Source organism: Heliangelus exortis, chromosome 2 (genome assembly GCF_036169615.1).
Source record: "Heliangelus exortis chromosome 2, bHelExo1.hap1, whole genome shotgun sequence".
NCBI classification, from domain to species: Eukaryota; Metazoa; Chordata; class Aves; order Apodiformes; family Trochilidae; genus Heliangelus; species Heliangelus exortis.
In genome coordinates, this window is record NC_092423.1 from 97988727 (window position 1) to 98002898 (window position 14172).

At 38.6% G+C, this 14172-nt stretch overlaps 1 protein-coding gene across 1 annotated transcript in view; it reads right to left on the reverse strand.

The window, feature by feature from the left end:
- The window catches only part of CEP192 (centrosomal protein 192), a 79884-nt gene extending 66129 nt beyond the window's left edge, over positions 1 to 13755 (reverse strand). The window contains exons 1-9 of the mRNA XM_071736903.1: positions 13499 to 13755; positions 11526 to 11576; positions 10443 to 10589; positions 8822 to 9033; positions 7459 to 7557; positions 6191 to 6331; positions 5734 to 5891; positions 4938 to 5088; positions 1184 to 1370 (exon numbers count right to left, since the gene is read on the reverse strand). Coding sequence (XP_071593004.1) covers positions 1184 to 1370; positions 4938 to 5088; positions 5734 to 5891; positions 6191 to 6331; positions 7459 to 7557; positions 8822 to 9033; positions 10443 to 10589; positions 11526 to 11576; positions 13499 to 13609 — 1257 coding nt within the window. The 5' untranslated portion in view covers positions 13610 to 13755. The remainder of the gene's footprint in view (positions 1 to 1183; positions 1371 to 4937; positions 5089 to 5733; positions 5892 to 6190; positions 6332 to 7458; positions 7558 to 8821; positions 9034 to 10442; positions 10590 to 11525; positions 11577 to 13498) is intronic.
- Positions 13756 to 14172: the final 417 nt, after the last annotated feature.

A 14172-nucleotide genomic window follows, 5' to 3' on the forward strand; every position in this document is an offset into this window, starting at 1 on the left:
AACTTGGTAGCATTTTGGAAGCATGCAGGTTGCCCTCTCCCATTACCTTGTGTGAGCAGTCCAATCCGGGAAGCACCAACCCCATTTTGAAGCACGTTGAAAAATACACTATTATGCTTTGGCTTTCTGCTGCAGAGCCCACCTTTATCCTTCCTTTCCTCCAAAGATCCATTGGAATAGGCTCAGCAATTACACCTTGTACAGTACAGCAACACTAATCATTGCCCATATTTAACCTCCTGCCTATCCCATGCCAGCCAAAGCTTCAGTTCATGCCACCATACTGCTCCACAACAATGATGTTCCTGTGCTGACACATCAAAAAAGGAGGGTTCTCAGTCAGTAGTATTTCTTCAAAATGTCCTAAGTGAACTATTCAATTACAGGAAACAAATTATGAGGTAATGTGAAGCAACCTAGTAATGTCTGCAGACCTTCAACACAGGTCATGGGTTGAAAAAGAGTCAGAGCACACACTGTGGCAGAAAAAAGTAATACACAACTGCACATCCAGAATGACACAACTTCACCAAAGCAATGGGAACCTGAATAAAGAAAGCCCCATGCCCAGAAGCCTGTTAAACAAACAAAACCCAAACAAGACCCCCAAGCCTACTACAAGAAAAAGCATTCAAATACAGCCATTTTAGAATAAGTTTATTAGTCAATCACAATTATAAAATTTAAATATTTATACAGCAAGATGGAAAATTCGTAACTAAACACTTCAAACAATTTTGCTGCAGTATACACAGGAATGGTTTTGTTCCTTTCATGAGTTTATCCAGTATCATCCATTAATCAACACCTTCTTGAAGGCGCTTGATCGAGAAATTTATTTCACATTTGTCAGTGCAGCATACAAAGGAAAAAAAAAATCAAGACCTTACCAAACTGAAAAAAAAAAAAAAAGAAAAGACAGGCACGCTGAAGTCAGCTACTCCATAAATAGCTTGTGGCTAATACTGTTTGTATGTGTTGCCATAGTTCAAATGGTACAGATTAAAATGTTCCTTTGATACACAGACACGTTCCAAATGTTGGTAGTTTGTTTTCCAAAACATGCACGAATTCTCCAAATATTTTAAACTCTACTGCATGGGAGAAGAAACACAAAGGCAACCAGAAGCATTCAAGAACACCAGAGTAAGGCCCTTCAGAGTTTATTTAAAGTAACACATTAAACCCCTTCATTCTCAGGTAATAGATTAAGAGGCCGAGATACACATCGTCTGCGAGGGTGAGGATACTGGAGGTTGGCAGTGTCAGCATCACAAGAGTGCTCTATCAGAGGAGGAGGAGGAAGGAGCTGGGCATGACTGGACCATCTCGATCCAGCCCGTGGGGAATCCAGAGGGGGAAAGAAATACCTGAAACAATTAAGAAAGGAACAAAACACCAAAACAAAACAAAAAAACAAAACAAAAGAAAAACAAAACAAGAAAAGAGAAAGGTAGTAAATACAAGGAGAACCAAAGGGGAGAAAAGACATGCTGGAAAAAAATAAAGGCTTTAGTATATCCATGCCAAAACCAATAGAACATAATAGCAGAAATCAAGGCTTGTAATTCAAAACAAGACAAATTTGGAAACTGTTCTTTAAAGGAAAAAAATGCAGTATTTTCCACTGAAATTCATAGAAAAGAATACCATAATAATAATCCTCATATACATTTTTACAAAAGAACAGACTGCTTTGGAAATGGAAAGGATGTTGTGGCACAGCTATTAACAGGCTTTAATTCTCCCAGAATTCCTGCAATTTGTTGACAGAGCTTTTAGTAACGCTTCATTTGCAACACGAGATATACATTAGGTATTATGTGAGTACATTTTCTGCAGATGCATCTAATTCAGATTAACTTCACAGCACTTCTAGAATAGACGTAAAAACATCATTGTTTTTACAATACTTTAATAATATACATTTACAGATAATAGCTACTTTCAATGAAATACAGTCTTTGTATGTATTTACATATTTCTGCAAAATCCTCACAGTAAATTTAAGATTCCTAGTGAATGCACGACTCAGAATTATGCAATTTTGTGTCATTTCTCTGCTGTTTTTATTAGAACTTACCCGTAATACTTGTGCATTAAGTGTAACTAAGTTAGATACCTACAGATGATTTCTGTCTTGTTTACAGTTCTGTGGACTTACATAAAGGAACAGCTATATGATTAATGAAATTAAGAGACAATTAACAACAAGCTGCATTTTGGTTTCACTTTGTATGGCTCAAGTGTTGGTGTTTTTTAGGATACTATGCTCAGAGACCTTTAGTTACTCCATGGAATAATTAAGATAGGAATGTACATATCGGTACGTATTTTTTAAAGTACATATCAGAAAAAGTACTTCTCTTAGGATGAAGAAAGTATGACATTACTTACAAAACACTTATTTGAAGTCATACTAAGTTATAAATGAAGCAATACCAAACTACTAAAAAGCTACCATCTGTACAATTGTGAAAACACAGTTTTCTTATTCCTTTAAAACTAATGGTTTCGTATATTACAAAACAGTTACAAACTTGTGATGTTTGGGAATCTTAAGGAAATGCTGAACACGATGAAATGCAAAACAAATTAGTTAACAAAATAATTTTAATGAAGATTATTTTAATGGTCACTCCCCTCCTCCCATCCCAATCAAGGACAAAGTTTCTCACTTTTACCCATAAACTGGTCTTCGAATTTGACAAGCTTTCAAAAAAACTGTTTTGATGGAAGTTTGGGGGTTTGGGTTGTTTGTGTGTGAGTTTTTTCCAAACAAGAAACCTCTCCAAATATTTTTCTCTTAGCAGTTCCAACAGTATCAAACTGTACGGGCTAGTACAAAAAACGTACACAATGTGTTTTAAAAAGACTTTTTGAACAGCACTTAGTAGTTAGCAGGCTGCTGGTGTCTTGGGAGAGGTCAAACGGCGGTTGGGGAGGGGAAAAAGGAGTTCGTTTTCCATTCCTGTGTGCATGCAACAAGCAGCAAAACACCAAAGTTACTCCAGTTAGCTTGGTATCAGCTCTGCTTTCTGTTAAAAAGGACATAATACAAATGGAGAATGGAAATTGTATCATAAATCTAGACACACAATTACATCAACATAACAATATAGCCTTACTGACTTATTTTCCAAAACTCTACATCATCTGTTCTGAAACTATTTTAATAGCAAATCCACTTTGGTGATTGTGGAAAGTATATATTATTAAAACTTGTAACCAAGTTGTCTTTAAATGCCTATGTTTAAATGCAGACACTGAAACGTAGCGTCAACAGTCACAGACAAAACAGGCAGCATACCAATTTAGTCAAATATCAGTACATGAATCTTTTTTATCTGTGTTAATACACTGAAAAAAGTTATCAACTGTGCTTATGCATTTCAAGCCAATGTGATTGTAAAAGAAAACATAGTGAAGTGCATCTTTTATGTTAAGGATCAATCCTAGGACACCGTATGTTTTGAAATTCGACAGCCACAGACCTAATTCTGTAACAAAAATTCCAAATTAGCACCAACAGTAATTTATTAAAAAAAACAAAACAAAGCAAAACAAAACAACCCTCTCTCAAAATGGTGAGCAATGGAGAGAGTTTAAATGATGCTACAAATTTCAGTTTCACCATGCTTACTACCATCTTCAGGGAGACAACAACCAGTGGGGTAGGGATAGTCTTCCTGGCAGCATAACCATCTTAGATAAAAAGATTGAGACCACACCCTATGCTGAAAAGGTATAAAATAGCCTGTATCTCCCTATAGGAGCCCAAGAAAATATAGTTATATAGCTCTGGATATTGCCTTTCCAAGATGGGACTGCATTTCAGCTTTTTTTTTTTTTTTTTTTTTTTTCCTTTTTTTTTTTTTTTGCTACAGCCAGTAACACTTGCAATAAATATAATGTTCTCTGCTCAGTACATCTAGGGATAGAGAAATGAAAACCCATTCAGGACTGAGTGCTGCAGGGGCAGGGAGGTGAGGAAGGCTACCACTTTAAAGTGAAGTGTACTTTTTAAAGTGATATGTGCTTTACATATGAACATTTAAACTGAAACAAAAGAATAAAAACAAACCCAAAAACATAGTATTAGCTGCAGACAGACTGAATGGGAGGTTATCCCAAGGCATTTGGAAAAATAATAAAGGTAGCCACAAAACTTGAAAGCTGCTATGGAATTTGTCACAGGAAGTCCTTACATAGGGCACATCCTGTGAAGTTGACTATACACCCTACACTGTACAAACACAGGACTGGGTGTATTTCTAGATTTTAGAGTGCATAAATTGAAATGGTTTTCAGAAGAGGTAGTTAAATTTACCTTTTAAACAAAAAATATTAAAGAATAGAAACATAACAGAGAAAGCAAATTAACCTGCAATAAGAGTGGCACATGAGGAAGGCTTAAAACCCCAAAACTTTTCTTCTATCAATGCTACAACTGCAAAAATGCAAGGAAACTAAGACCTGTATTTGATTGTGGAAACCATGTATTATGAAGCATCTTTTTCTCCTTCATTTCTACATTACCCCAGTGAAAAACATAATTTTTTTGTATTTTTGCCTTAAATATTCATCTAAGACAAAAGGGCAGTTACCCATCAGCACAATGAAGTTTCTCCTTGTTTCAAAGTATTTGGAAAAATTATTTTTAATAATGTGCAAGGACTGAAAGCTAAAGTAATTATTTACAGTGCTTATTCATATGGAATTATTCAGTATGGCTTAAGATTTTATTTTTCTCTTAACACTGGTGTAGCAGACACCATCACAGAGCAAAATCAGAGGAGCTTCTGAAAAGTATCAATGCAACAAATGGCACTGGACTTGAAAAAAAAATCATAAAATGAACATGTAATCTAAGTGAAATTAAAAAGATTCAGAGAAGAGACTGTGTACTGTATTTCAGCCTCTACTAATTAACCTACCTGCTGGCAGATGATCCATTTAGTGAATTCTGTAGACTTGTATTGGCTGAACCTAAAGAGGCATTAAAAATTCCCTGCTGAGAACTACCATTCACTGGACTCCCGTTACCTTTCAATATACCAGTACATTTCCAGTTGTCCATGTAATTAGCTGCAAATATAAATACATAAAAGCTGTTATATTTCCCTTCTGAAGCTCAGCTTTTGAAACAACTATGATGTTTCAACTGCTACACACCTGGTGGGAATTAGAATTGAATTTCAGTACCAATAAATTCCATACAGCTGAGGATCTGGCCCTTTAGCTGTCTGACACTGTCTGCCTACCCACAACTGAGAAAACTCAAGTTTTCTTTAATAGCAAGAATGAGTTTCCTTTACTAAAATACTGAGAAACAAATGACAATGGACAAGGAAACTGCCACTGTTTCTTGTTGTTACTTCTGGAAATTTAAACAGAAAAAAGGCAACTCGCCTGAACACTGTGACTGAATGTATATATTCTGGTTTTGGCAGCAGGCAGATAGTGCATATATTCGTTTTTAAAATAGCAATAACAAAACAAAACAATTTGAGGCTACAGCAACAACAAGTTATGCAACAAATTATGCAAGTGGTCCAGCACACCCCAAAGTTGTTTGGGGTTTTTTTGTTTTTTTTCAGAAAGGTAAACAGAAATATAGAAGTTGATTCTTCACTAATAGGAACTTTTACTCAAGAATTATTTTTTTAGTAATATTTCTCAAGTACATTCAGCATACTACAGAGCTGATGTATTTTAAGTGGGTGACCTTACCCTTCCAGAGCCTAACACAGCCATCATCACCAGAGGAGGCAAGCACTGTGCCTGTAATATTCCAGCTCACTCGCCACACCTGGGAGTTGTGATTATCAAACTGTGCCACAATATGAATTTCAAATTTTGTTAATCCTCCAGAGGAAGTCAATTCTTTCCTGTTTAAGAGAAAAGTGACAGTTCTGCACAAAACTGTTCAAAGATCGGGGCTTGAATGTAACAGAAAGAGAGGACTATATATTTCAAGAAGTTTTTATATAAACTGTTACTAGATTTAGGAATATGAAGAGGTAGACAAAATTACAGACTTTCTCTCAATCTTGTCTCCCTAAAAATCAGGCTACTAAAAAAAAATCCTCCATACATCAAGTCACTACTTTTTTTTCACAGATAATATTAAAACAAGACTATACAGTATGCAACACATCATACCAATCAATCTCCCTTTTAAGCTCACCTCAGAGGTTTCAGTGTGAAAATTCGTACATCTTTGGTTGCAACAGCTAAAATGTGGAAGGATCTTCCCAGATTTGGAGCAAATGCAATATCATGTACAGGATCTGTGACTGTCATCAGAGCTTCTGCTTTTGCATATTTCCTGTAAAGCATAAGAAATAACTTTGGTAATTAAAATAAATTTTAAATATTTTTTTGCTATATAATTTTTTTATTTATAATTTTAATTTTATATTCTAAATTAAAATAAACTTTAGCACAATCAAAATTACCAGTGATGTAAAGTTGTAAGCCAGCCATAGCTGGGGGAGAAAAGAGGTTAGTATATATGAGGAGACTTGCAAAAATAAAAACGTTTTCTTAACAAAAAAAAAAGTAGTAATTACAAGCTGTCTTCTTCAGAAAGTGAACGCATCAAATACAGTAACTACTAACAATAGTACACTAAATCACACAACCAAGTAAGGATTCCAGTACAAAGAACATTTTTGTCTATAGTTGGAAGAGGGCAATAAAGAGATTCTTCCTTTCACAGATCTAAAGGGAATTTGTATCTCAATAACTTATTAAATTTTTTGTGCCTGTAAGCAGACCCCTATCTGCTTCCTTTGCTGTATGATAAACATGCATTCCACTTGCTATTTACCACCAGACAAATAACTTATCTTTATTGCTAATGCACACAGAACTTTGTCTGAAGCCTGACATAAATCTGCAATACACCTTGGCTCTGTTCACACAGCAATCACCTTGAATGAAACACAAGTTCTCTGTCATTATTTAACTGAAAAGTGGTTGTGCACACACTTTGCCTTTGCTGTTTCCAAATTCTTAAATGTACAACGTGAACTTCCACAGAATGCTAGTAAATCACAGGACTCTGTCATTATAAAAATGCTTTTAAACCATTTTTAAGATCACCTTGACCAAAACGGCACCTAGTGCAACACAATTAAAGTTTCAACTTTGCTTTATTAATTACTTGTGCAAAATGAAGCATATGCATTAGAAGCAGAAACAGCAACTGTCCCTTTAAAATGCTGATACAAGTGCTGGAACTTCTGCACTGAGATGAAAATTATCAGTATCATGTCTGTTAACATCAGCTACCATCCTGAGGCCTCCCACTCCTTTCCCATGCAGTGGCTCAGACACAAAATTAAGGTACTATTTACCTCTCCACATCTAACAATAGGAATAAAATACAAGATCAAACATTACAAACTACCTTAAGATCTTACAGATGTTATACATTGTCATTTAGCATACCTGGTATTTTCATTATATTCATAAATTTGAACCTTAGCCAATATATTTGGACTGTTGTCATCACTTCCTACAGCTATCATTGGAGAATGTGCTCGAGAGCTAAAAGGTGAAAAAAATACTGTTAAATTATTTCAGAGAAAGCACACCAAGCCATTTTCTAAATTTCAGACACATTGTCTGTAAAGAAAACAAAATAGTAACAAACAAAAAAAATATCACAAGGGGGAAAAACAACATAGGAAACATAAGGAAGTGATATTCACAGTTGCATGGACAATCTCCATTCTGTTGTTTTGAAAGCCCACTTCATGCACCCACTAAGAGGAAATCACTAGGGAATATTATTCAGGAATTCAAGACGATTGTGCCAAAGACTATGATTGATTTTATATATGCATCTGCAGTCAAGTATTTGCCACAGATTTCATGGCAATTTCTGCATTCTTTGTAGTACTTTTAATGATCAATTTAGTGGAATTTCATTCATGTTTTGGAAGATAAGATCCCAAAAGCTAAACATAGGTGGATTCTAGATTTTATATCAACTTTTAACCCCATCCCATGCATTAAAGTACTGTACTCTGAACCTTCAGCACTGACTACTACTAACAAATAGAGTAACTGGATCAGCAGGACACAGACCACTACATCTGTAGGGAAAAGCCATTAAGTGCCTCTGGACAAACAAAATCCAAAGCAGTTCAGCCCCAAATGATTTTCCCCTTCCTGTTACTGCTGAGGGAGAACATGAGAAGTGAAGCACCTCTGTTTGTACGTGTTCTTCTGGGTGGGGGCTACCCAACCATCAAACTCCTCTCTGATTCCTCCTTGTTCAAGAAGGTTAGGTTTACTACTGAGCCTCTGAGAATACAACTAAAAGAACAACTCGTAAGCTTTGTACTTGTGCTAGCAACACTCTTGTGGTTCCTAATCTTCTATTGCACTGGCAAGGGTGTGTGTCCTTGTTAGAGCTGTCAAAATTATTATCTATTGCAACACCTTTTGTAAGGAAAGAAGAGATAGCAAATGTCCTTTTATAAACAGTTCCTTATGAAAATCCCAGTTCAGTTTTGCAGGATAAACAAAAAGCATATGTAGCTCTTTAGCTCATTACTTGCTAAAAATAATTAAGCTGGAAACATTTCCTTAGAGTGCAGAGTAGGACTTCTTGTAACACTTCTCTGGCTTTGCCAAACTTGCTTTATTTAAAGAAATGTTAGCAGCTTTCCTTTACAGCTGATTAATGTACACTCAATCTTCTCCATGCATATTCTAGGGTTTATTCTACAATATTTCAGAACTAACTCTGTGGATCTTTTGCTTAAACAGTCGTAAAGCAAAACCTACAGTTTTAATAACATACCTTGAAGGATTCCAAGAAATACAACTGCAGCTTAGCTTACACGAGATTTCATGCTGCAGTGACCACTGACTGAGATTCATCACATCTGGAGCTTCATAAATCCTTACAACTCCATCTGCTGAACAGGTTGCTAACATCAGACCCATATGCTTGGGAGCAAACTTTACATCTGTAACAGATGTCCTGCTGTCTACTAGAGTGGTCCTCTTTACCTGAAAAGAAAGGCAAAAATTCTTGAAGGAAATGCTAGACATTTCCATCAAAACATATTCCCTAAAGAATGACTAATGAGTCTGACAGCATAATTTCATAGGATCACTGACCTCTCCCATCAAAAAGAAAAATAAAAGTATACACCAATGAATCAGAGAAATGGTGTAGCATTGCACTAGTGCAATTTCAAAGATCAAGAAATATATTCACATTGGTATCAAAGTTCTGATACCAAAAGAATTGTTCAGAATATGCTCTTCAGGAAAAACACAAAACAAAAGCAAACCACCACAGGTAAGTTAAGCAAGATAATAACTAATACAAGGGTACTGGCTACAGACAGTTTAAAAGTGTCCTCCTCATTCACACTGCTGACAATATTAACTGCAAAGCCTATCAACTCTGCTTCTTAATTTCAGTGTTGATCAAGTTTACCACGAAGAATTTTCCAAAGGAAACATCAAAACAAAAAATATTTCTGTATAGGGAATAGGTGAATGCAGGAGACATTTGATGGGAAGATGAGCTAGTGTGACAGTGAAAAGATTGTAAACATTGTTCTACCTATTAGTCTCCTCTCTTGTAAAGAAATTACAAGTTTGAGACAAAAAATATGCATCCCAACTGTCTCCTGAACACAGAAGTCATCTTTCATACCCCACTGGGTGCCAAAGGTGCTGACAAGCCAACTCTCCACAATCATGTATTTTAATGTTAAAAAACTTTCTACTGAAGTAGGAAGTAAAGTAAAAAATGAAAGAAGTAAGTAAGTAAAGAAGAAAGTAAAAAATGTGTGATATTACACATGAATAACAATTCAAACATCTAAAATTCCCTTGATGAAATGCTACCAAGAAAATCTACTCCCAAGCAAACTATTTCACTCCCAAACCTCTGCTATTGTTTGAAAGGTGGAAAAGAACAGGTAAAAGAGACAGTTTCAAATAAGCTCTTGTCACAGAAGAAACCCACAACTAGGGTCGATGGGAATTAAGAGCTGCAAGCTGTTTGTTTTACAAGGAAGGTCTTACTAAGAAACATCAATAGTAGTGACACTAATTGGCTTTAATGTTGCCATTTAGCTGTTTTCCCCAAATGGTTTAGAAATACTTTCTGTTTGAACACTGCCACAAATTAACAAAACAGGGACAAAATGGGGAAGACTACATTAACATGCGAAAACAGGGTGCTTTCTCCGTTTCAGGAATAGAAACTAGGTTGCAAAACCAGAAATGTCCAGTATCTCAGTATTCAGAACAATTTTCATGTTTAGTCTTCTGTTTAATTCTGGAATTTAAACAGTTTAAAGCTTGAGCCCATTTTGATAAGCAAACAAATCAATGAGGGACAGTAAATCTTTTTATATGAAAACATACTGAAAGTGTAATTAGTATCTTAAAAGTCTCACCCAGTGACTCTGGCCTCGGAGTTTATCATTTGACTCTCCCACTATTTCTTCCCATACAGCTGCTGTTCTATCAAAAGAGCAGGAAGCCAGGACCTGCCCAAATTCAGGATGGGCCCATGTCACACGCCACACAGATCCACTATGTGTCTGCAAGAAAACATCAAAACACATAATGATGTATTGGTAGAAGTGACCACACTCATTGCTCTGACCTTCCAAATGAGTAAATTCTAGGAATTAGCAAGACTCTTTCTTTGAAATCTAAGTTCTTTTATGAAGTTCAAAGCTACACAGCAACTACTGCACATGTTTACTCCTATAAGCACGGCAAAGTTTTGTTGGCATCAGCTAATGATTCAAAGGTAATTATTACAAGTATATTTCAAGGCATTATTTGTTACTCCTCTGAAGCACTGAGTTCCAAGGTAAGAGTCAGTCTGCTTTCACACAGAAAGCACAGCTTTGTTTTCAATTTTCAGCCATTACCATGGTCACTTCAAGCTGTACTTTTCCAAAGCTTTTGCAGAGCATTATCTTCTTTTTTTACAATAAACTCTTTCATACCTAGTCAATGTAATATTTTGGTTTGCTTTGGGTTTTTTATAAAGGGGAATTCAAAAGCTTCACTTGCTTTTTTATTTACATAGAAATTATTGTGTTGTGATCCTATTAAATACACGTTTAAGACCAATTCAGAAGATGAATGCACTGATTAATCTGATGGAGCAAAGTCTCTACTTGACACATTTTTCAGGTTTATGAAAAAAACAGACATCAGATGTTGTAACACTGAATAGCCAGGTCACTTCCTTTTTTTTTTCCCCTCCTTTTTTTGGTGCCTTATAATATGCCAACAGAAATGTTTGATTAAAAGTGAAGGTTCTGTTTTCCAACTCTATAAACAGCAGTTACTGCTCTGTTTACAGATAACAAAGTCTCCCAACATAACTGAGTACTAACATTAAGACTTTACAGTAGGCTTTGTTTTAAGTGAGAGTCACTAGAGATGTTTTATAAAAGCAGAACATATTATACCATAAGAAGTAACAAAATCTACAACAAAACAAATTTATAAGTACAAACCTTCCAGCTGGCAGTGCAATGCCAATCCCCATTTTCACTTTTGTCCCAGACCTGTTGAGAAATCAAAATGCATTAGTATAATCCTTATGTAAAGCTAACTAAGTAGTACTAAAAATGCAACCATTAAAAAAATAATAATAATAATAATAAAAAAAATAAAATATATATATATACACACCACTGAACATTTTAATCTGACAAATTCTATCTGGCTCTATACACGACTGCATACCACTCAACCTTGAAAATATCCCTAGTATAGGTTGGGAGAAGAGGCATACATACACAAAATCTATCATTTGAAGTCTAGCTTTTTTAAAATTATAAATAAATTGCAGAACAGAAATTATTACAATTTTCAACACTACATTTAGTATGTTCTATAGATACACTACTCTGTTTCACTATAAAGCCCCCAAAGTCCCCACCACCACATCCTAACACCCTGATGTGCCTCCAGGTAATCATTCCCAAAGAGGAGGCAGGACAGCAAAAGGAAAATTAAGCTAATGGGGAAACAGATGTTGTTTCAGTTTCCAATATTTCTGCCTTGATCTGTAACTGCACACAAATCACTTAAGATTCCTTCTTCTTGATTTCACATCTTTGAGTTTTTCAGAAAAACTGCAAAGGAAATAATCTAACCAGATGAAAGGCACCTCTAGAAACCTGACCCCCATTCCCTGTTTGTTACCCATTCACTGTATAATTTTACTAAAAGTCACCCCACTTTTGCCATTCTGGATCTTTAATACATCCTTGGTGATTATCACCACAGTACATCTTTGTAGCTTCTCCCCAGGTGCTATTCTGCAGGGCCCAGACATACCACTGCTGCTTTACGAGTGTTGTAGAACTGTTTAGGACAGTCTCACAAAGAACACCGTTATGATTGAAACGTAGTGTTACACTGCTAAAGAACATACTCTTTCCACGTTCCACCTACCTGTTGACAACTTTCTGACTAACATTCTTTTCAGGCTACCAGTTTTATGTAATCAGTCGAGACTAAGGACTGATACGGTTGTGCTTCACCTTTTGGGGGCGGTTTTCTGTTCGTTTTTTAATTTATTTTTTAATATGTAGTCAGGGGGATGGTGCTGCTTGCTTGTCTTTAAGACTGATCTACATTTTACACAGTTTTCTGTGGAAAAGCAATTTTCTCAACCTGGTCTAAAAAAACACGACTTCCTTCTGCAAATTACGTTTCTTAAATCTAACCGTGCAACTCCTGAATTCAACTCCTGAACATCTTCTCCCACAAAAAATGGAAAAAACAATTAACTTTTAATTTACTGTTATTTTACTTCATCTAAAAGAATGTGAAATTAAGGCTTGTAGTGTTTTGCAGTTTCCCAAATCCGCCAGAGGACAGGGAGAACATTTCAGCCTTTGCTTACCTGTACCTGATTATGAAACAGTTGCTTTCTCCCTTAGCGCCCGTAAATAACTACCGATTTTTCAGCTCAATCAACAAAAGAGGCCGCACTGCCGCAGCCACAAGAGTTTAAGGACTATTTCCCAGCTCAGAAAACAAAAAGTTACCTTTTCACACGCGTTTGCCTACACGCGCACCTACAAACAACGTGCATTACGCGTGATCGCCATCCCGCCTCCCCACCCTGTCACCGCATTTCTTTCGCTACGGCCTTTCACGCAGCCGGGACCTTCTGCCGAACGTGTTCGGGACGGGACGGGACGCGGGCGGCAAACGCGGCCTCTCGCTCCCCAGACACGGCGAAGCCCGGCGGAGCTGGGAGGTACGGGCTCCTCCCGCCTGGAGGCCTGCGCCCGCCATGAGGGGAGAGACTGGGGCCCGGCCGGCCCTGCCCCGCTGCGCCCCGGGGCCCTCCCGACAGCCCCGTAGGCCGCGCACCGCCGGTGCCGCGCTACCGCCGGCCCGAAACCCCCATCCACGACACGCCCGCCTCTCGCCCCCCAGACCAGGGGCAGGCCCAGCGGCTCCCGCTCACTTTGACGCTCTGGTCGCTGGAGCAGGTCGCCATGCGCCGCCCGTGGAAGTCGAAGGAGACATCGTGGATGAGGTCGCGGTGATCCGCCGCGATGCTGCGCGCCACGAACATCCCGGCGCGGGGCACCCGCCACGCGCCCACGCGCCCGCACGCACGCCCGGCCCCGGCGCGCGCCCCAGCTCACACGCGCGGGCGGGGCAACGGACCGCCGGCTCGCGCGCCCCGCCGCCAGGGCCCGCCGCGCGCGCTCGCGACCCCGCGCATGCGCTGCGCTTCCGCGGCTCCGACGCCAGCGAGCGGGGCGCTGCGGGACGCGGGGATCCCGGACACCCCTCGGGTCACTGCCCCGCGGTGGGCGAGGCGCTGCCGTGTGCCGCCGGGGAACCCTGTGACCCGAGGTGGCTGCACGTACCGCCCGTGTCCTGTAAGAGAGGGACGCCGATGTCAGCGTGACCGATGGCGGGGGCTGTGCTGAGCTTACCCGCGTGAGAAGAAGAGGTGGAGGGGAGATGCTAACTGCGAATCGTAGAATCGTGGTTTGGGCTGGAAGGGACCTAGAGATCATCTGGTTCCAACCGTGGGCAGGGACACCTCCACTAGACCAGGGTGCTCGAAGCCCCAGCAAGGCTGGCGTTGAACACTGCCAGGGAGAGGGCACCCGCAGCTTCCCTGTG